The sequence below is a fragment of the Agelaius phoeniceus genome, chromosome 4 (genome assembly GCF_051311805.1).
Source record: "Agelaius phoeniceus isolate bAgePho1 chromosome 4, bAgePho1.hap1, whole genome shotgun sequence".
In the NCBI taxonomy this organism is placed as follows: domain Eukaryota; kingdom Metazoa; phylum Chordata; class Aves; order Passeriformes; family Icteridae; genus Agelaius; species Agelaius phoeniceus.
In genome coordinates, this window is record NC_135268.1 from 3912122 (window position 1) to 3931476 (window position 19355).

General features: G+C 48.0%; 1 protein-coding gene across 6 annotated transcripts; it reads left to right on the forward strand.

Annotated features, from left to right (window-relative positions):
* The first annotated feature begins 8816 nt into the window (after positions 1-8816).
* Positions 8817-18974, forward strand: SPRY1 (sprouty RTK signaling antagonist 1). 6 transcript variants are annotated; one of them, XM_077176744.1, is made up of 2 exons: positions 8817-9728; positions 16671-18974. In XM_077176744.1, the coding sequence occupies exon 2, from the start codon at positions 16726-16728 to the stop codon at positions 17686-17688; it is 963 nt and encodes a 320-aa protein (XP_077032859.1). In that variant the 5' UTR covers positions 8817-9728; positions 16671-16725; the 3' UTR covers positions 17689-18974. The 6 variants fall into 6 exon arrangements, with proteins under 6 accessions (XP_077032859.1, XP_054489547.1, XP_077032858.1 ...); XM_054633572.2 differs by lacking the exon at positions 8817-9728 and adding an exon at positions 12652-12808; XM_077176743.1 differs by lacking the exon at positions 8817-9728 and adding an exon at positions 13807-13934.
* Positions 18975-19355: the final 381 nt, after the last annotated feature.

Below are 19355 nucleotides of genomic sequence, written 5' to 3' on the forward strand. Positions count from 1 at the left end.
TTGGTAAAAGGCCCTGAAAGAATTAGTAAAAAGCAGGCACAAAGAACTTGCCTTGCTTCCTGTGATCCCAGAGTTGGGATGAAACCAGCTGTGCTTCCATTCACACTCCTGAGCCTTGGGATTACTCCTGTGCTGATGCAGTCTGGGGCATGGCAAGTGGTTTGCACTGGGGGCAGAGTTACATTTGGAAAATCAGTTTTACATTGTATTTGTATTTAATATTGTTGCTACAGTTGCAGTGAATTGCAATAATTTTTATCTCCTAGGAACCCCAAAATCTTTTGCTGATGTTTTTTTTTCCCTTGACGTGGGAGACAATACCAGAGGTGACATTAATGTGTGCAGTTCAATAGGGAGCTTTTCCAATGTAGTAGGTGCAAGAGGCAGAATTGCTGCTCTGGCTGGGCATGTTTTGCCCATTTGGCAGGCCAGCATCAGGAAGACAAATATTTCAGCTGAAACCTCCTCCTGATCTTGGGGTTTGTGTCTGCTCCTTCTGCAAGTGCTACCTGTTCATTTATTAACCTCCTCTGCTGGAAACTTCATGGAGCGTTTTCACCAGGGCTTTACGCGTTCTGTGTTAAACATTTTAAATGGGGTCATTCTTCCATACAGACTTAAATCCAACAGCTCCAGAGCTCTGACAGAGAAGGAGATGTGTGTTTTCTCTGTTAACTGGCCTGCCAAGGACAGGAGGGATGAGGGGGGAGAGCCCCTCTCTGTGTTTGCATGGCAGGACTCCAGCGAGAGCACAGGTGTTGGGAGAGAAGGCAATGGCAACCAGATGACATTCCTTCCCCTTGGACTAGCCATTGCTCAAACTGATTGTGGGTCCAGCAGTTGGACTGGATGATCTTAATGGTTCATTTCCAACCTAAATGATTCTGTGATACCCTTCCAACAAAAGTGTTGTCTGCATGTGCCTGTGTAAAATCCATGACATTAAAGCTTGGGTTCCTCTGACTAAAAGATTAGGGGCGTGGAATCACACTTGGCAACCACTGGGAAGATACAAGAAGGTAATCCAGACAGTGATTTATCCCAGCTGAGAAGTGAACTACCTTTCTGGAGGTGCTGATGAGGCAGCTGATGTCAGAAGAGGCCCTCAACACTTACCTAGAGAACATTTACCTTGAGGTAGATGGAAGAAATTGAGAGCAGCAATTCCTTCATATATTGAGAAAAATATTTTATCAACTTGTGCAAATATATCCTGTTTGCCTAAATGGTTATGGAAATGCTGCTGGTCTCTTCCTCTCACACCTGTGTGTGTGTGTGGCATTAACCATGCACCCCAGGGATTTTTTTAATCTCTTTTGCTAACACTGAGGAGTTTTCACAGCCCTGTTTGGTAAAATGGCTCTGCCATCAGCCAAGTGTGGAAAGGGCTTTGATAACATTCAAGGTGAAACACTTGTCAGCTCTCACTTTATCCAGGAATGGATTATCTGGGCTGTGGAATAATGAGGTCATGTCTTTCCTCCACACCGCTGGCAAGAGCTTCGGATTTCACACAGGGGCAGCTGCTTACACCAAGCCTGCTCTACTTAATGCCTTTAAAGCTACCCTGCCTCCCTGTCAGCGAGTTCTCCCCAAGCTGAGGGTGTGCAACTTGCTCCCACAGCCTCCTTTGCAGGGCCTGTGAGGGGGCTCCTGGTGCTTGGATTGCTGTCCTGTCCCAGAGTTGGGTGGCTGGGATGCAGGAGCACAGGACGTGAGAAGCAGAGTGACCTGTGCATGGCTACTGCACCTAAAATACAGGAATGTGGAGCAGGATTTGGGGGTGGGTGGACCAAAGCCATGCAGCTGTTTCCAGGTGTCCCATGAGCAGCTTGCAGTCTGAATCTGCAGCTTTAATGCAGAGCTGTGGCAGTGAGAGTGGCCATGGACATGAGAGATCCCTAAAGCACACAAGTTGTGGGTGTTAAAGCCTGTGGGTGCTTAAGTAGATTAGCAAACAAACAAATCCTTTAATATTCTGGAATGCTTCCTCACCACCTAAGTAGGGATTATTCCACCAAGCCTTCTGCCTAGTGAAAAGTCTGCCTTTCAGATAGCTGTGCTCTTTAATGATTTGTACTCTTCAGTTAAAAAAAAAAAAAGGAAAATCTGAAAGCATATCAGAAGTGTCTGTGTGGATTTCAGGAAAAGCACAAAAATGATAAAAAGAGCTGTTAAAAATATTCAAGACCCTGTGAAAACTGAGGTTGCTGCAGTGCAGGCAGTAGCATATGTAGGATGCTGCACCACAGAGGTTGCTACAATTTTATCCTTAAAATTTGTTTTACACAAGCCACTACGACTCTATGTACAAATACGTGACACAACTCGCCCACCGCTTTCTTCTTAGCACTGTGAAAATCTTGGTTAAACTGTCAGCTTTCTATCTGAAACATTCAGAAACAACCAGTTACCTTGGTCTGATTCCACTTCCAGGCTTTCATCATCTGTGATTTTGGTAAAAAGCTGCTTTTGTTAATGTGTAATGCCTCATAGTAACCGGTTACACTTTTACTACAAAGGGGTGTTTTATTTTCCCGAGGGATGAATAGTAATCAAGGATCAGCTGGTAGTGCCAAGTGCCCTGATAACACAATTGGCTGCATACAGCTTTGTTAGGCCCCTTCCTGCACTGGCTGGCTGGGAGACTTTAAGAGAAGATGTTGGGAGAGCTGTTCTTTACCTACTGGGCTGTTGGGGAGCTGAATTTTGGGATCATTTTGTCTGCTGGGTGACGAGGTAAGAGCTGGCTTTGGAGCAGATGAAGCCCTTACTGATTAAGGACAGCAAGGGGAGGGTGGGAGAGGAGATAGATGGGGAAAACGCTTGAAAATAAACATGTGAATTAGAAAAGTTACCCTGGAATTCATCACTGACTGATTTTTGTGGAAATGTGTGGGGGTTGATGGAGTTGGAAGGAGACAGAAAGTGGTAATACTGATTCTAATCAGAGAAGGGGCTGATTTGTGTTATTTTGATGCTGATTTAGGTGAGCTGAAGGAGGGCTGCAGTCACCCTAGCCTGTGGTAGGAAGTGTCTCACTGCTAAGCACAAAGTGGAGTCTGGCTTTGATCTCATTAACCCCATCAGCACTGGAGTAGCAGGTGTGTTTCTGGAGCTTGACTCTTTCAGACACTTGAGGTACATAGAAAGGGGCAGAGGTTGCTTCAGAACCAAAAAAGGTAAGACACAGATCTTCCTCTTGTGATTTTTTCAGAAATTTAGGGTCCAGTAATGATATCAAGAGAAAGGAGGGGAATTCTGCCCCTTTTTTCAATGAGAAGAGGAAAAGTTGGGGGAATAAAAATTTGAGGAGAAGTGGGGATTTCTAAACTCCACAAGAAAAACAAAGAGATGGAGAAGAAGGAAAACCCACAGCAGCAATAACAGGAAGAGCATCTTGGAGACAGCTTTGCACAAAGGTGGGCTTTATATCTTGCAGTCAGTTCTATTAGGATGTGGCTTATCCTGATTCTCTATTTTTTGAGAATACTCAATATCCTTAATAAGTGCCCTATGATTTTAAGCTGGATTTATCCTGCTGGATTGTCTTGGGAGGAAGGGTCACAGCCACAGAAGTTGAGGCCAAGCTGTGCAGACTACCTTGAGTCTTCTGATTTAAAAGTAGGATATAGAAGTAAAGTTGTGTGTTAGCTCTAAAATTCCACTGTTCCATCAATTAACCCCCCCCCCTCCATGACTTTGATAGTAGAGTGTGGGTGTGGAAGGAAAATAATGGTGGTTGTGACTTGCTGAGCCCCTCCAGTTGTAACACACTTGTCCTGTCTTAAGTGAGGGCTGGAAACAAAACTCACATCATAACCTCGGGGTTTTAATCTCTGCAGATCATCATGAACTGTTTTGAAAGGGTGGTTGGAGGGTTAAGCTAGGAAGGACAAACTGGTAGTGTAATAACATCTATATTAAAAATAAAAAAACCCCAACCAACCAACACAGATGTAATGTATTATATAATCTCTGTTAAACTTGCTCTGGGAAACCCTCCAAGAGCCAGTGTCAGTCTCCATTTTGTACAAGTCTGTACATAACCTTTGTAAGAATTTGTGTGAAGTTGGGTGGGGAAACAGAGAAACACAAAGTAAGAACAGAATGTAGCCTGGCCAAAGCCTTTCTGCAATGGTGCAGTCAGAGCAGGGACACAGGGGGGTTTGCTCCTTCCTGGGCCTTTCCCACCAAGCCACCCCCTCAGCACAGGTGCTGTCAGCCTCTCTTAGATGCTTACAGATACAGCAATTAATGTAATCACTGCTAATAAGTAATGGATAGAATAACATAGGGGCTATGCCACAGGGCTGTTTGTTTTCCAGGAGCTCGGGCACTGCCTGTCTCAGCATAGATGGTGTTCACTTAGCTCCCAGCAGAGAGTAACTTGGAACAAAGTGCATTCAGGCAGGGTGTTTGGACACAGGGGGAAAGCTGCTGAAAACAGAGGAATTACAGTGATAAATCCCCTTGTGAAATGTGAAAGAAGCTTTTTACACTCTTCTGACAAAACATCAGTCTGACTGTATCGATCTACTGAGCTCTCGTCAGCTTCTGTCCTTTCCACCTTCCTCCTTCCCTGGAACTGCTGTCCTAGTCAGCTCTTCTTGGGACACTTTTGGAAGTCATCTCTCTTAACAGAGGTGTTGTTGTGCTGTTTCATTCCCATTCCCTGCCAGGAAGGATTGTTTTCCTCTACACAATTCAGCAGAGCAGCCGCTGGCACTGAAAATATTGATGATGTGGAGGTGATTTGGAACATGGCAAGCTTCCTCAAACAAACAAGTAATGCAGTTACATTCATGGGCTTTGGCTGAGCTATCCTGTCATGAAATACACTGAGAAAATATTTTTTTCAGGCTTTTCAAATTTTAGTCTGAAACCTAAGTTGAAAAGAGAGCTGATGGACCAACTGTCTCTGTCTCCCGTCTAAGCTACCTTTAACAGGAACAGTAGGGCTGGTTTAGCTGTTCCTCAAGAAGCAGACAGGGAATAATTCCACATTTACTACTTCTCTCACATTAACTTTGAGTCTTTATAAACACAAACTAGGATATATATGGGTATCCTAATACCTAACAGCATGTGGAAAGAGGGATGTGATACAGAAAATGCATGCCGTGGAAGCTCTCAGCATCTCAGCTTGGTTTTCCTGACATGATGCCTCCTTTCAACCTCTTTTCTTTGCCCAGAGAGGTCTGACAGTAGGAATTGTCCCTTCCTGCTTTACAAAGAACTCTTGAGCAAATTATTCTTTCTGTGTCTTCCTAAGAAGTGCTGAGCGCTTTTGCTTTATAGCAATTGGCACCCTGGAAAATTTAAGTCTGCAGGAGCTAATGAACCTACAGGAGTGTTTGTAATTGACTCAAAGTTGTTGTTTTTTCATGTGGCAAGTTTTAAAAAAACCAGCAGATGGTTTTGAAAGGTAATTCTTGACATCAGTCCAGCTCCAAAAATGTTGTTTTCCATTTGCTTCCCATGTTTCACACTGTTGGTGTGTGATGAAATACGAGTAGTGCTACTGCTGAGCTGCTGTGCTCTTGTAGGCTTGTGGTGAGAGATCTTTTCCATGTCTTTTCAACCATAAAAGAGTAAAAGAAAGGTGTGGTGTTGGTTTGTTTGTTTTCTCCCCTGTACAAGACCTGCAGCAAAGACTCAAAGAATAGGGTAAAATATATTGAATACTCATCTTAGGTGCATAAAGGTTTAAATTTTCTGGAAGTGAGACATTTGGAGGAGAATTAGAAAAGTCATGTTTGTTTGCTATGAGAACAGAGTGGTGTGTAAGTTCTAACAGATTGATGTTTAGGTTTTGATAACTGCCCTCTGCAGAGCTGCAATCCAGCCAGGTGGTGACAGCTATTTTACTGCTCTGAGAGGTATGGACATAAATAATAGCTGAGCAGTTGACCTCAATATCTGCTGGTGCTGAAGATGACCTTTCTTGAATACTCTGAGGTCTCTGTCTGGCCTTCCATGTAGAAAGGACTAGAACCCACTAGGGAATTGTCAGGGATTGTTTTTTCTTTTGTTTTAATAATCAGGGAATTGCTTCAAACACTGAGTTCAGCCAGGCAATGATGTCCACAGTTCTAAGCTAATATAAAATGTGTGTTTTCTGTTTTTCAACTGGACACATTTGTCATTCTTATCTTTATTCAGATGCTTCTTTTAGGTTAGATTATACTGCTGAAAATCTATGGCAAGATTGCTGTAGGCAACAGTGCAATCCCTCCCTTGGGAATGCTATGGTATTACAGTGCTGCTCCAAGAAATGTCACCTTGCAGCAGCATCACTGCAGTGTTTTGGAAGGCTATTGGGTAGGCTAATTTAGGAGGAAATTCTATTTTCTGCATAAATTTCAAAACTACTGAACTTGGGAGACAATAGAGACAAATCCTGGCTAGGCTTTGAGATTGTTTAAACAGGGTATGTGTCAGTAATAGATGTGGTCTTTGTCCATGGAAATTCTCTGGCTTCTCAAAGACAGCGTGTTTAATTGATCAGGGAAAGAAACAAGAATCACAGGAGTGGCTTCAAAGTAGAGAGTTATGGAGGGAATCTAAAAGAGGGACCACCCCCCCAGCACATACAAACACACAGTTTCTGGTGTCACAACCTCCCTGTGTTGTGTGCCTGTACATGTCCTCCTGGGTGGGAGCCAGCAGGAGAGACAGTGCAAGCTTTCTCCATGGCTTGTGTGAAACTAGAGCAGCCTGTCTCCCACCCTGATGGAAATGAGGGGGGTTTTCATGAGCAACGTGGCAGTATGTGCAGGGGCATGTGTGTTTTCTGTTCTTCACTGTCAAGGGTTTTCCCAGTCCGTTTTGGTGGGAGAAATCTGACCTTTTCAACCCATAGGCTCTTGATGGATATTATTTTTTACACTGTCTTCAAAATACCAGAGTCTCCTGACTTCCTCAATCTCAAAGGGAACCAAGGTTAATTTTGATTTCCCCAGGAACAGAATCCAGCCCTTGACACTGAATATTCCTTGGCAGGTCGTTGTTAGTATGGAGCAAAATTCCAAGATGTGCCTGGCAAGCTCTTCTAGAGTGCAACAAACCCCATCAAACGTGCAGGGGATGTCTTGGCACTTTATGCTTGAATTGCCAAGTGCAGAATGTGTCAGAGAAGTAAGACCCAGAAAACAGGAAAAGGATAAAAAAACAGAGTTGAATAGCAAATTATATTTTATCACTCTCTTGTTGGAATGTGGGAAAGTGACATTACTGTAGTCTTGTAGATTTGTGGCAAGAGATTTCAGCAATAGAAGAGTAAAAGAAAGGTGGGGGGCTGTTTATTTGGTTTTTTCCCCGAGAAGTTAAAATCTGTAAATATTGAAGTGAATGATGCTGTGGCCAGAATCCTGTGTGGCTCCTGTGACATGTTCCTTTTCTCGTAGCTGGTTTCTGGTGGGAAAGCAGTGACAGTTTCTGAGCTATCTGAGAACTGGCTCTCTAGAAACACACTTTAGCACCATTTGGTACCACACAAGTGTATGAAGGCTCAGAGGAAGAAGTTGACGTTAAAAAAAAAAAAAAATTGCCTGTTGCAAACTTCCCTTCAAGAGATCTATGGAAGAACTTCTTCCCTGCTTGCATTTGCCTGTTAAAATCTCTCTGAAATGCTTTTCAGTGGTAAAGCAGAACCAAGAACACGACACAGACGTGAGGCTACTGCTTCCCCACAGAAGCTGCTGCAGCCACGGAGGGAACCTAAACTTTGGTTGTTGACACGCTGTTCTCGAGAGCGACAAGAGAGATTGTGTTCATTAGGCCAACCCCATCATTCTTGCTAAAAGCAGGCTCAGGTTTCCATGTATATTTTCAAATCAAATTAGAAACGCTGCTCCCGAGACCTCCTTCAGCTGACAGTGACAGATTGCACAACCTGATAAACAGGAGGCATTCCTGGAGCTGTGCTAACACCCCAGTCGCCACAAGTGCTTAGATAATAAAAACATGCACAGAGCCATGTATTTAAATCAGCAGAGAGCTTCTCCTCTTCCCCCAGTGAAGCAGCCCACTCCTGGGAAGACACCACTTCTCCAGCAGAAATGGGAAAGGTCTGTGTCTGTGTGCAATGGAAAAGGCAGTTTGCTCAGCACTAGGACAGGAGGCAAGGATTTGCAGGTAATTTATGGTAGATGAGAGTAAGTTATTATTGGTATTCAGTAATAATGGCAATTTTACTTTTTCACAAAGCTGTTTGTACAGATGAAGTCATAGTAGCTAAAATAGTTAACAATTAATACAAAGTGAGGAAGATATGGTCAGTAGCTTAGAATATCTTGTGCACATGCTACCCATGTAGCAGCTACACATGAAGGCTAGAGAGGCAGTTCTCCAAGGAAGATTAAACTTGATCAGACAGCAGTAACCATGGGTACCTGAAGAAGAGGTGTAGAGGTACCAAGTTGCCTTTATGTCAAAGGAGTGGTGGAAAATGAAGAGACTTGCTGTGGCCTACCCTTAGGAGAGTGAAGTTTTGCCTGTGGTTACCCAAGGAAAATTACTGGTTTCTTTGATACAGTGCAGGAGATGGGGAAGGGCAAGTGTGTTCTCAGACTCTCAGCCTATTTTACAGACTTTGGCATTTTCCTCCTGTTTAATTTGGGCACACACTAAACCCCTCTCTCTGCAGCATTTCCCCGGTGCTTTGATTCCACATTCAAATGTTCGTGAGGCAGGTTCACGTCGAGGTTCGTCCCTTTGTTCTTGGAGGTTTGCCTGGCTGCTGCCTTTCACTGTCTCCTCTGCCTCTAAGAAAAACTGATGTTATCTCCTGAAGTGAAAACTACAGGTTCTATTTGTAACTGAGGATTTCCTGTGTGCCTTTCCCCAGCCCGAGCGGTGACGGCAAGAGGCAGCGGCGCACGGGCTGCGCGTCTTCAGAGAGCTTTGAGAACAGCCCCTACACAGGAGCTGAAGAAATCCCCAGCCACCCGTGCCTTTGATCTCAGATAAAGGTCAACCTGTCTGGTAGAAAGTGTGATGGGAAACGCTGCCACATCAGCCTTCGCTTTCTCTTCCTTATGCTGAAGTGATTCACTGTACGTGTCAGGGTATGCCTTCACCACAGCACTCATGCTGTTTGGCTCTCGGGAGCAGCTCTGTTTATCTCATGCACCAGCTTAAGCCAGGGCCAGCAAGATTTCATGAGAGCTGCTGAGAAACTGCCCACAGCACTTGTTATACAGCAGTGTTCCATAGCCTGTTGTTGGTTTGTTGGAGAGTTTTTAAATCATGGAATCATTTAGGTTGGAAAAAAATCTTTAAGGTTATTGAGTCCAGCCATCAACTCGGTGTCACCAGTAGACCAGTCCCTAAGTGCCACATCTACACAACTTTTAAATCCCTCCAGGGCTGGTGACTCAGCCAGCTCCCTGAGCAGCCTGTTCCAGTGCCTTCAGTGAAGAATTTTTTCCTGCTCCCCAATCTAAATCTCCACTGGTGCAACTTGAGGCCATTTCCTCTTGCCTTGTAGTATATATAGGCCTAGTGGTGTGTTAAAAAATTAGTTATGCTAGTCTTGTCCCAACAAGCATTCAGAGTTTCTGAGACTGTTCAAGCACTGACAACTACAAAGTTCCACCTGACACAAACTCAAAGTTGCTGACACACAAAGCTTTGGGGAGCTGCAGGTTCCAGTCGGTTCTCCTGATGCCACCTCTGCAAGATCATCACTGGTGAGGGAAGGACCTGAGCTACACATGCTACAGGTAAGACTGGCACAACAATTTGGTTCATAATTTTGTTATAAATGCTAATGGAGGGGGGTGTTTAGTTGCCTTTGAATTTCTCTGTAACCTTAGAAATGTTGTTTCAGCTGTGAAGACCGGTTATGAAGTGACAAGTAACATGCATAAAGGGAAGCACTTCCCCTGCCGAGTCTCCTCAAAGCCGTGTTGGCTTTGTGACTGGGGCTGAGTGTGTGTCTTCCTTCTGGACTGGGATTTGTGCCTTAGCAAGGCTAAGAGATGCTGCTTAGGGAGAAATAGAATAATATTTCCAGGTGGGATCCATGGAAATAGCTGTTACTGATGGTGGGAGGATCACAGTTTATCCAGTGCATCTTTACAAAGGTCACTTAAATCGCCTAAAGATAAAAGTTGCTTCTAGGTGTGGATTAGGAAGAAAACCAAACATAAAGCTAAGCATGGATTGTGGTTTTGTTCTGTCCATTGCATCTTCTGGCACTTGGGCTGCCATGAGGGAGAAGTAGCATCTGACTGCAGAGGGTGGGGATTATCTCCAGTACCTGATGCTCAAAGTGAAAGTGGAAACAGGGGTTGGATCACTGCTCTTGGCCATCATTCAGTCTCTTGAACCCCATTCTGGCAGGTTTTCCTGAAGGATTTCCTTTGGGCATAGAGGGCTGGTCTCTATTGACTTGGTGTCAGCTGAGCCACCTCTAGATGATGGTTTGGGGATAGAAAATAACTTGGTTGCATCAGATTCCTGCCTGAGCATCAATCCTCAAATTAAGGCCGTGCTAGGATACAGCCAGAGGTGCCAGTTCATTCTCCAGAATGTAGCTCTCCTTTTTCTAATCAGAACTTCTCACTGCTATAATTTCCAGGAATAATCTAGTGAGATGGACTTCTGTGAGGCGCAGGAATGTTTGCTTGAGCCTGTGGAGAGCCTTTGGATATCGCTGGAGGGTTTTTCCTTCTTTCAGTGAAGTATTAATTCAGGTGCCAGGTGATAGTGAACACCTGCCAGTACTCTTAGTTATTTGACTGACCCATTTAAGCCTGGTATTATGTTTCTAAAATCAAGCTCTTACACTTGGCATAGATTTTTTTTTAAGGTGGTCCTGGCTTTAGAGATGTGAAAGGAGAGGTGTTGAGGTGTTTTTAGGGTTGTATCCTAGGAAAAATGTATATGAACTTTTGTGAGAACAGAGCCCTGCTACTTCCAAAGGCTCCAAGATGAACTCACACCACTAAGACTACTCTGCAGTAGTGTTTTTTTTTTTAATTTTCTTAGTCACTTTGGTTCTTCAGTTGGATTTTTTTTTTCTCTTCATAGGTTTTTGTAACTCTTTATAGGTTCCAAAGTTTTCAGGTGGATTTCACTGAAAATGATTTTGTACTTTGTGCTCAAGGTGTACCTGAGAATGCTTTTGGTGAACAACCACGCTTTCTAAATCCCACAGCAATATTAATACTGATTTGGTGTACTTTCATTCCACACCAAGGATTTTTATGCCATTGTTTGTCCTTTGAGCCTCTGTCATTGGAGAATGGTATTTATGGTTTGTCTGTATCAGCAATCCGTTAATTACAAACTCAGAAGTATTAGGAGTCATACTACCACTAGTATTATATTCTAGTATTCAGTATAGAACCTCTAATGCATGTAAATTTTATTTCATAGAGAGATAGGTGATTCAGGTAAAGGTTGTGCATAATAATGGAAATTTCAAAAATGCAGTTCAGGTGATTTCTTTCCAAACTTAAGGAAGTTTAATGGAAAACAACTGTGCTATATCCATGAGTGTGAGCTGGGTGCACAGACTGTCACCGAGTTCCCCCTTTGTGGTACAATCCTATTTGTAGGGATTGTTTGCTTTTGGATGTATGTTCCTGCTAAGCAGCTCCACATATCCTTAGCACATACTTCTTTTATTTGGGGCAAAAGATGGGAGAATGGTTTTTTTTTTTTTTTTCTGAAAGAGATTGCTAGTAGTTTCAGATAAACTTAAGGCTGAGTGGTGTTTAGCCAAGTACTGGAAGTCTCAACCATTCCAATACTTTACATGTTGTTATGAAATAATTCTCAGAATTTGGATGTGCTTTACATCACTTTGCCATGTTCTTTTGGTGGCCTGTTTAAAAACTTCACTCAATGAGAAAAACCAAACCAAACCCCCAAAAATCATACGTAAAAGGTAATATCTGGCCATAAAACTACTGGCTTTAAAAGCATCCCTGTATCTCTTCGGCACCATGGCAGAGATGCAGTGGGGAGCTTTGCATGGGACCTTGCCGAGGCAGGGCTGGAAAGGCGGGAGAGAGACAGCCGGGTCGATAACCCGTATCGTCTCTGGTGCTGCAGTGTCAGCTGTAAAACGATGGGAAGAGCCGCTTCCTATCTTATGGCAGGATGACAAGAGGGAATGCTCTTCTCGGGTCCTCAGCTACCTCTGCAATAGTCTGAAAGAAGCAGAAAATATCTTGTGAATGTGAACGAAGGGCTGTTCCACCTGGCTTGAAGGGCGCTGACGGTAAAACACAGTCAGGAATCTCTCTGTAACGCTGTCAGAGGAGCAGAACTTCAGCCCTTCAGCAGAGCCCAGTGCCCGGCGGTGCCGCGGCAGCTCCATGAGCGCAGGCGGGGGCAGCGTGTGCGTACCGGGCAGCTCCGAGCTGCGCCGGGCCGAGCCTCCGGGGCGCTCCCTCTGCCGGCGGGGCCTCGGGGCCGGGAGGAGCCGCGGCTGCAGGACAGCGCGGGGCCGGGGCCGGGGCCGGAGAGGGGCAGGTCCTCCCTCCTTCCCTCCTTCATTCCCTCCCTCCTTCCTTCCTTCCTTCCCCGGCGGCCCGCGGGAGCGGCGGTGCCCGCGCGGGAGCGGCTCCCGGCGGGAGGGCGGGGAATCCACGCCGGGATTTCGGAGGCACACTGACATCAGGGGGGCGCGGCCGGCGGCGGGCGGGGGCTGCGCGCTGAAAGGCGGCGAGGCGCGGCCCGAGTCACTCCGGAACGGCGGCGGGGCAGCGCGGAGCGGCTGCCGGCACTGCCCGGGCTGGATCCGCGCCGCCAATGTGCCGCGGGAGGCGGGCGCTCACCCCGGCCCTAGGTAAGCCCGGGCGGCGCTCGCCGTGCCGCGCACCCACCTCCCGCCGGGTCAGGTGCGGGCGGGCGGCCGGGGCTCCCCGCGCCGCGCTGGGGGCGGCCGCGCTGCGAGGCGTGCGGGAGGTGCGGGCGAGCCGCGCTCGCTGCTCCGCGGGGCACCGGGCGGGAGAGCCGGGGCTCGGCTCCCCGGGCCGGCAGCGCTGAGCCGGGCGCGATTCGCTGCTCGCAGAGAAGCTCCGGCTCGGTGCTCCCCCGTCCCGCCCGGTGCGGGGTCTCCGGCGCGTCGGAGCTTTGCGCGACCCTCTCGAGCCTGCGGAGACCTCGGTGCCAGACTGCGGCGTGCGGGGTCGCCTCTCCCCGCCGCGTCCTGCCCCTGCCCCGAGCCTGTCATTCGGCCCCCGGCAGCGACAGCCAGCACATGGCTCTGTGCGGGGAGCTCGCAGGGCCATTGCATTGCGCTGCCTCTGGCTTCGTTCGCAGTTCGCTGAGCTCTGCCTGGAGAGCCAGAGCCGCTTCTTGATCGCTTTAAAAAGCAAATTAAAAATCAAAACAAAAAAGAAAAAACCCAACCCAGTCTTTCGCACCAGAGGTTGTGGTTGCACTTTGCCAGACGGGACTTGCGGCAAGGACCATGCGGTGAAGCCGAGCGCCGGAGCGGGACCGCAGCGCTGCACTCTGCGATCGCAAAGGGAAATAACAAACAGCCGGAGCAGGAGCCGCGCACCCGCCGCCTCTTCCCGGAGACCTGCATCGCAACAAGCCCCGCTGCCTGCCGCAGCCTGCAGCCGCCTGAGGCTCGATCCAAACACTCCGCTTTGCAGGAAGGGCTGGATTTGCTCCCCGTCGCCTCCGGACCGAGAGAGCTGCGGCCGAAGGAGAGCGCCGCTTCCACGGGCGGCCGGGGCCGCTGCATGCTGACCCCCGGGAGAGGGGAGCTGCGGTGGGCAGGAGAGCGGGGCTTTTCTCCGCTGGCCCAGTAGGACCTGGAGATCGGCGAGCGAGGGCTGTGCGGGGACGAGGAGCGCAGCCCGCCGGCGTTCCCCGCCCCGGGGGCCGGGAGAGCGAGGAGCCGAGGCCCCGCCGCCCCCCGCCCGCTGGATTTGCCGTTCCCGGTGGCTCCCTGCACATCAGTAAGTTGGGACCCGCCGTGCGCTCACAGCGGGGCCGGCGCTGCCGCAGCCAGCAGGTGCCGCGGGGCGCTGCGGCGCCCGCCCGGTGAGGGGCGGCCCCGACCACCTTCGCAGCGTCCCCCTCCCGGAATGGAGGCACCGGGCTGCTGCGGGAAGGCTCGCTAGGGACTGTGTCCGGCTGCGAACGAGCAGAACGTCAAAAACACCCCCAAGCCCTCCTCGCAGGTGGGGGCCGGAGGGGCTGAGGCGGGGGTGCCGAGCCGCAGCGCGGGGAAACCCCGGGGCTGAGCGGCCGCTCGGCTGCCGCTTTAAGCGCCAGGTAATCTGCCCTCCCGAGGCAGGGACGGGCTAAGATCTGCCTTCCCCTGAGGAAGAGAGAGAGAAGGAGGGAAAGGAAAGGGAAAAAAAAAAAAAGCCTGTGTTTTCATTCATAACTTTTTTTTTCTTCCCCTTTTCCCCTCCTCTTCCTTCCTCTCCGTCAGCGCCGTGATCCGCTCCGCTCGGGGCGCAGAGGGCGCCGCGCCGCCGCCGCCCGCCCGGGGCTGCGGGGAGCGGGGCGGAGCAGGGCGGGACGGGGGGGGCTGGCGGCGTGTCCGAGCGGGTGTGGAGAAGGGGAGGGAAGCGGGATCCCACCCCCGAGGTGCGGGGAGGGAGCGCAGCCCCGGGTGCAGAACCGTGAGGGCTCTCGCCGCCTGCGCCGTACGTTATTTTATTTTTTTGTTTTACTCGTTTTTATTTCATTGTCCGGGGGGGAAGCAGTTTACGAGCGATCTGCGCGGGGGTGGAGGTGGCTGGTTCAACTCTCGCCCCGGTCTGCAGCTGGGCTTGTCAGTCTGCGCCGCGTTGATGTTGCACTTTCCCCCCAAAGATGGCACTGGATGTCTTTCGCATTTTCTTGGGATATTGTTTTTCATCCCCTAGGGAGCCCAGCTCCTGGCTGGTACAGCTGTAAATCTTTCCCTTTTCGCATTCATTCACCCTTGGTCTGTTGTGGATTTGTATTCAGTGCTCGTGAGGAAGGCTGCTTCTTGTGTGGGGTAGGAGGAAATTCTTTGCTGGAGGGTGGTGAGGCACTGGCCCAGGAAAAAACTGTGAATGCCCCGTCCCTGGAAGTGCCCAAGGCCAGGTCGGATGGAGCTCTGAGCCACCTGGTCTAGTGGAAAGTGTCCCTGCCCGCGGCCAGGGGCTTTGGGACTCTGTAGAGTCTTTTAGGTCCCTTCCAACCAAGCCATCCTGTGATTCTGTTCTGTGAATTAGAAGCGAGAGTGTTTGGTTTTCTGTTTAATCTGGTGACCACAAAGCCCACACAGGTGATGTTAGATGTAAAATGAAATCTTTGACTACTGCATGAGGACAAAGATGTTGTGTCACGGCAGACGCTGTCACTTTCTGCCCATGGTGACTGCCTGCTAGAAGAAACATTTCCTCTTCTTGTTCTTCCTGTGCTTCCACACCACGGTGCCTTTTGCTCTCTGGAGTGGGGAACAGCTCCATGCTGGCTGTGGTCTGGGTACGCAAGACACTCTCATAGCATTATTGGATGAGGTTTTGAAATGCGTGATAGCACTCACCTTTCTCTGCTTTCAGGTAAACACATCCCGGGGGGAGTGTGAAAAGGGACTTCTCCTCTGGCTGACAGTAAAGAAAAGCAGTTTGTAGTCTTGGCTCCCTGCATAAATGTGGCACTTAAATACTCAGCTACATTTTTGTGTAGGTGCAGAACTGTCACTGCAGTTTCCTCAGTGTTGCAACCCTCATGTCTCTCGCTAGGCAGGATGGAAAGGGATGGAAACGTGTAACATCTCTACTATTCTCCTGCTATTTAAAAGATAGACGAGCAGATGTTCTGTTTATTTGAGAAGCTTTCAATCTCTCTTTTGAAAATGGATTTGTTCTTTGTGTTTTGAGGTTCTTGTTGAGGGGTTTTTATCTGCTCTTAACGTTCCCATGAATGCTCAGGTACTTTTTGTTTGACACCTAGTTCATCTAAGCCTTTTCTACCCCATTTTTCTTTCACACTCCGGCCTGTGGTCAGGAAATATTTGAAAACAGGTTGTTTGCACCCTTGCTTTAATTTTATAAAGGAGCATATTAGATGTGTAGGCTGAGTTACTTTCTCACAGAAAATGTCTTGGCCACTTGACAGCACTTAGTTCAGGACTCTGTAATGCACATACGTCACTTTAAGAGGGAGACTTTCCAAATGCACTAGGAAGCAAATCTGTGGAGCTTTCTGATGCTGCACATTCAGGGAGAAGAGTGAGAACTGGGCTCGTTCCTCACTCTGCCATAGGGAACATGACCGTAGTGGTGTTCTTGGCTGTTTCCAGCTCAGTGTCAGGGGCATTCGGAATGGCTGTTGCTAGAGACAGATGTTGAGTTCAGTAGCAAGGGAGAGGCACTTCCCATGGCTTGCCAAGAAAGCATACAAGTTAATACTGAATTTTTATTTTTTAAATTTTTTTCAAATGGTATGGGGTCTCCTTTGCATTCCTGATCCATGATGCCATACCCAGACTCTCCCCATTACTGGACTTTGGCCAGATCCTCAGCACTGCTGTAATTCCCTGCTGAAAGTGATCAGTACCAGGTGGCTGGGGCAGTTTGGGCTTTGCCAGATCATTTCTGTTTTCAGAAAGTATCCGGTGCTTTATCCCTCCGCTGCCCTTGATCTCACGTGTGTATATGTACACACGCAGTGTTTATTTACACCTTCTGTCTCCTTCCTTATTTCAGGATCTCAGATGCATGCCAGGTTCCCGCTGAATGCCAGCAGCAGAGATCACTACAGATGGAGCCCCAAAGTCAGCACGGCAGCGGCGGCTCCCTGGTGGTGATTCAGCAGCCCTCCCTGGACAGCCGGCAGCGCTTGGACTATGACAGGGACGGCCAGCCCGCCACCATCTTGTCACTGGACCAGATCAAGGCCATCAGGGGCAGTAACGAATACACCGAGGGGCCGTCGGTGGTGAAGAAGCCGGCTCCACGGACGGCGCCGAGGCAGGAGAAGCATGAGAGGACTCACGAGATTATACCGATTAATGTGAATAACAACTACGAGCACAGGCCTGGCCAGGCGGGGCACGCGGCCCATCAGCAGAGCGCCAGGGCTCCCGTGCTGAGCCGCTCCACCAGCACGGGCAGCGCGGCCAGCTCCGGCAGCAACAGCAGCGCCTCCTCGGAGCAAGGGCTGCTGGGGCGCTCGCCGCCCTCCCGGCCGGGCTCCGGCCACAGATCCGAGCGGACGATCCGGGCGCAGCCCAAGCAGTCGGCGCTGATCGTGGACGATCTGAAGGGGCCTCTGAAAGAGGACTTGACGCAGCACAAGTTCATCTGCGAGCGGTGCGGGAAGTGCAAGTGCGGGGAGTGCACGGCGCCGCGGGCCCTGCCCTCCTGCCTGGCCTGCAACCGGCAGTGCCTGTGCTCGGCCGAGAGCATGGTGGAGTACGGCACCTGCATGTGCCTGGTCAAAGGCATCTTCTACCACTGTTCCAACGACGATGAAGGGGACTCGTACGCGGATAATCCCTGCTCCTGCTCCCAGGCACACTGCTGTTCTAGGTACCTGTGCATGGGAGCCATGTCCTTGTTCCTGCCTTGCTTGCTCTGCTACCCTCCGGCCAAAGGATGCCTAAAACTCTGCCGGGGGTGCTATGACCGCGTCAATCGTCCGGGCTGCCGGTGCAAGAACTCCAACACAGTCTATTGTAAACTGGAGAGCTGCCCCTCCCGGGGTCAGGGCAAGCCCTCATGATTTTGGGAGGGAGGTTTACTTCCTCCAACTTCAGTTTTTCAGGTTGTAGCTGATTTTTTTTTTTTCCCTCTCCCCATCTTTTCTTCTTCCCCCCTCCTCTCCCATTTTGGGAGGACTGTTGCTTTCCTTTCCTTTCTGTCTGCCCAACTCCAGACACATGAGCTCTTCCCCTTGCATCTTTGCTCTCCTCCTCCTGCTGACTTGGCTGAGTGTGGAGCATTTCACGCAGTCACTGCTGCTCTTTGGTAAGTGTGGACCTGGGATCTGCACCTGCCACTCCTTCGGGCAGGGTCTTTGAGTTTGTAACTGAACCACTCCTGAAAGAGACAGTGAGGGCTCACTGGGCTCTTGAAGCTTCTTGCTCTGTGAATATCTTCCCAAAGATGGTTTTTTTTTTTTTTTGTTCTCAGCAAGTTATGGTTTTTTTCTCCTTAACCTCCTGGGTGCCAAGGAAGAATAACTTTCCTGAGTGAGCTGGATTGTGAAATAACTTTTTGTGTGTGTTCTTTCTGGAGAGGGATGTAAAATAAAGGCTTCACCAAATCAAAGGCCTGACTCTTCTATAAGCAGCCTGCTTCTTTTTGCATTTTTTTTTTCCCCTCTCTCTTTTTCTCTTAACTTTTGGAACATTCTCAGACCTGAGAATTGCCCAGCCTTTTTTTTTTCTTTTTTTTTTTTTTTTTTACATTTTCAGTGTAACTTCAGTTTTTGCTACACTATGTAGATCTTCACATTGGAGACATTGTGGCTGCAACATACTCATTTGTTTCTTCTGCTGTCCAGTCTTTGAAGGATATTGCCTACTCCACCCTCCTAATCCAGTTTTTATAGTCTGTCAGTATCAGTTCATATTAAAGTTGGTGGTGTTCATATATCCAAACAGCCTTCAGGTGTCATTGAGTCACCTAAATGTTCTTGAATCCTTCAAGTCTCTTGTGATTCTTTGGCTTAGTGAGTTTAGCTCTGCTCTGTACTTTATAATTTTATTCTGTCCCTGTTTTATTGCCTTAGCCACAAATTGTGGTCCTTTTTTGTATATTTTATGTATAAAACACAAAGTTGAATCCCAACTATTTTTAAGACAAAAGTCTGTTAAAACTTTTTTTATTGTAAAGAATATTTATTATGTGAATCTCTATTATTTTATGATATTTATTGCAAAAGACTTCGAAAATGTACTCATGTCTGAATATAACAAAATATCAATACTTAACGAAATAAGGATGACACAAAGAAAGTACATATGTTAACTATAATGCAGAAAATATATTAATTAATGAAAATGCCTCTGGAGTTCTTTTGTTACAATGACAGGTTGTGAGCTACCTGTGTGTATTGCTGGGCTCTTCCTCCTCCTGCAGGTCTGTCAGGTGGCAAATAACCTCCTATTGATACTTCAAAGCCACTAGTCTTTGCTCTAGTTTAGTTTACCTAATTTTAAGTTTAAGCCAACTATATATCAAATAAGGGATGTTTAATACAATTGAATCTGTGTTGTGCTTAACAGTGCCAAGAAATGGAGGCTCTATTTATTTACCAAAGCATTTGGAAATACATTTGTGGAGGAGGAAACCACAACTTCCAAGTTGGTTTCTTTTTTGGTGTTTGGTTTGTTTTGTTGTTTTTTTTTAAGGAATACCACATCAACATGCAAAGCCATTTAAAAT

What these genes read in the sequence shown, in the direction of transcription:
- SPRY1 (XM_077176742.1), top strand. Translation starts at nt 16,307, where the DNA reads ATGTTGAGTTCAGTAGCAAGGGAGAGGCACTTCCCATGGCTTGCCAAG. An exon ending in CTTGCCAAGAAAGCATACAA is followed by an intron (nt 16,366 to 16,670) that starts GTTAATACTGAA and finishes TCCTTATTTCAG; the next exon opens with GATCTCAGATGCATGCCAGG.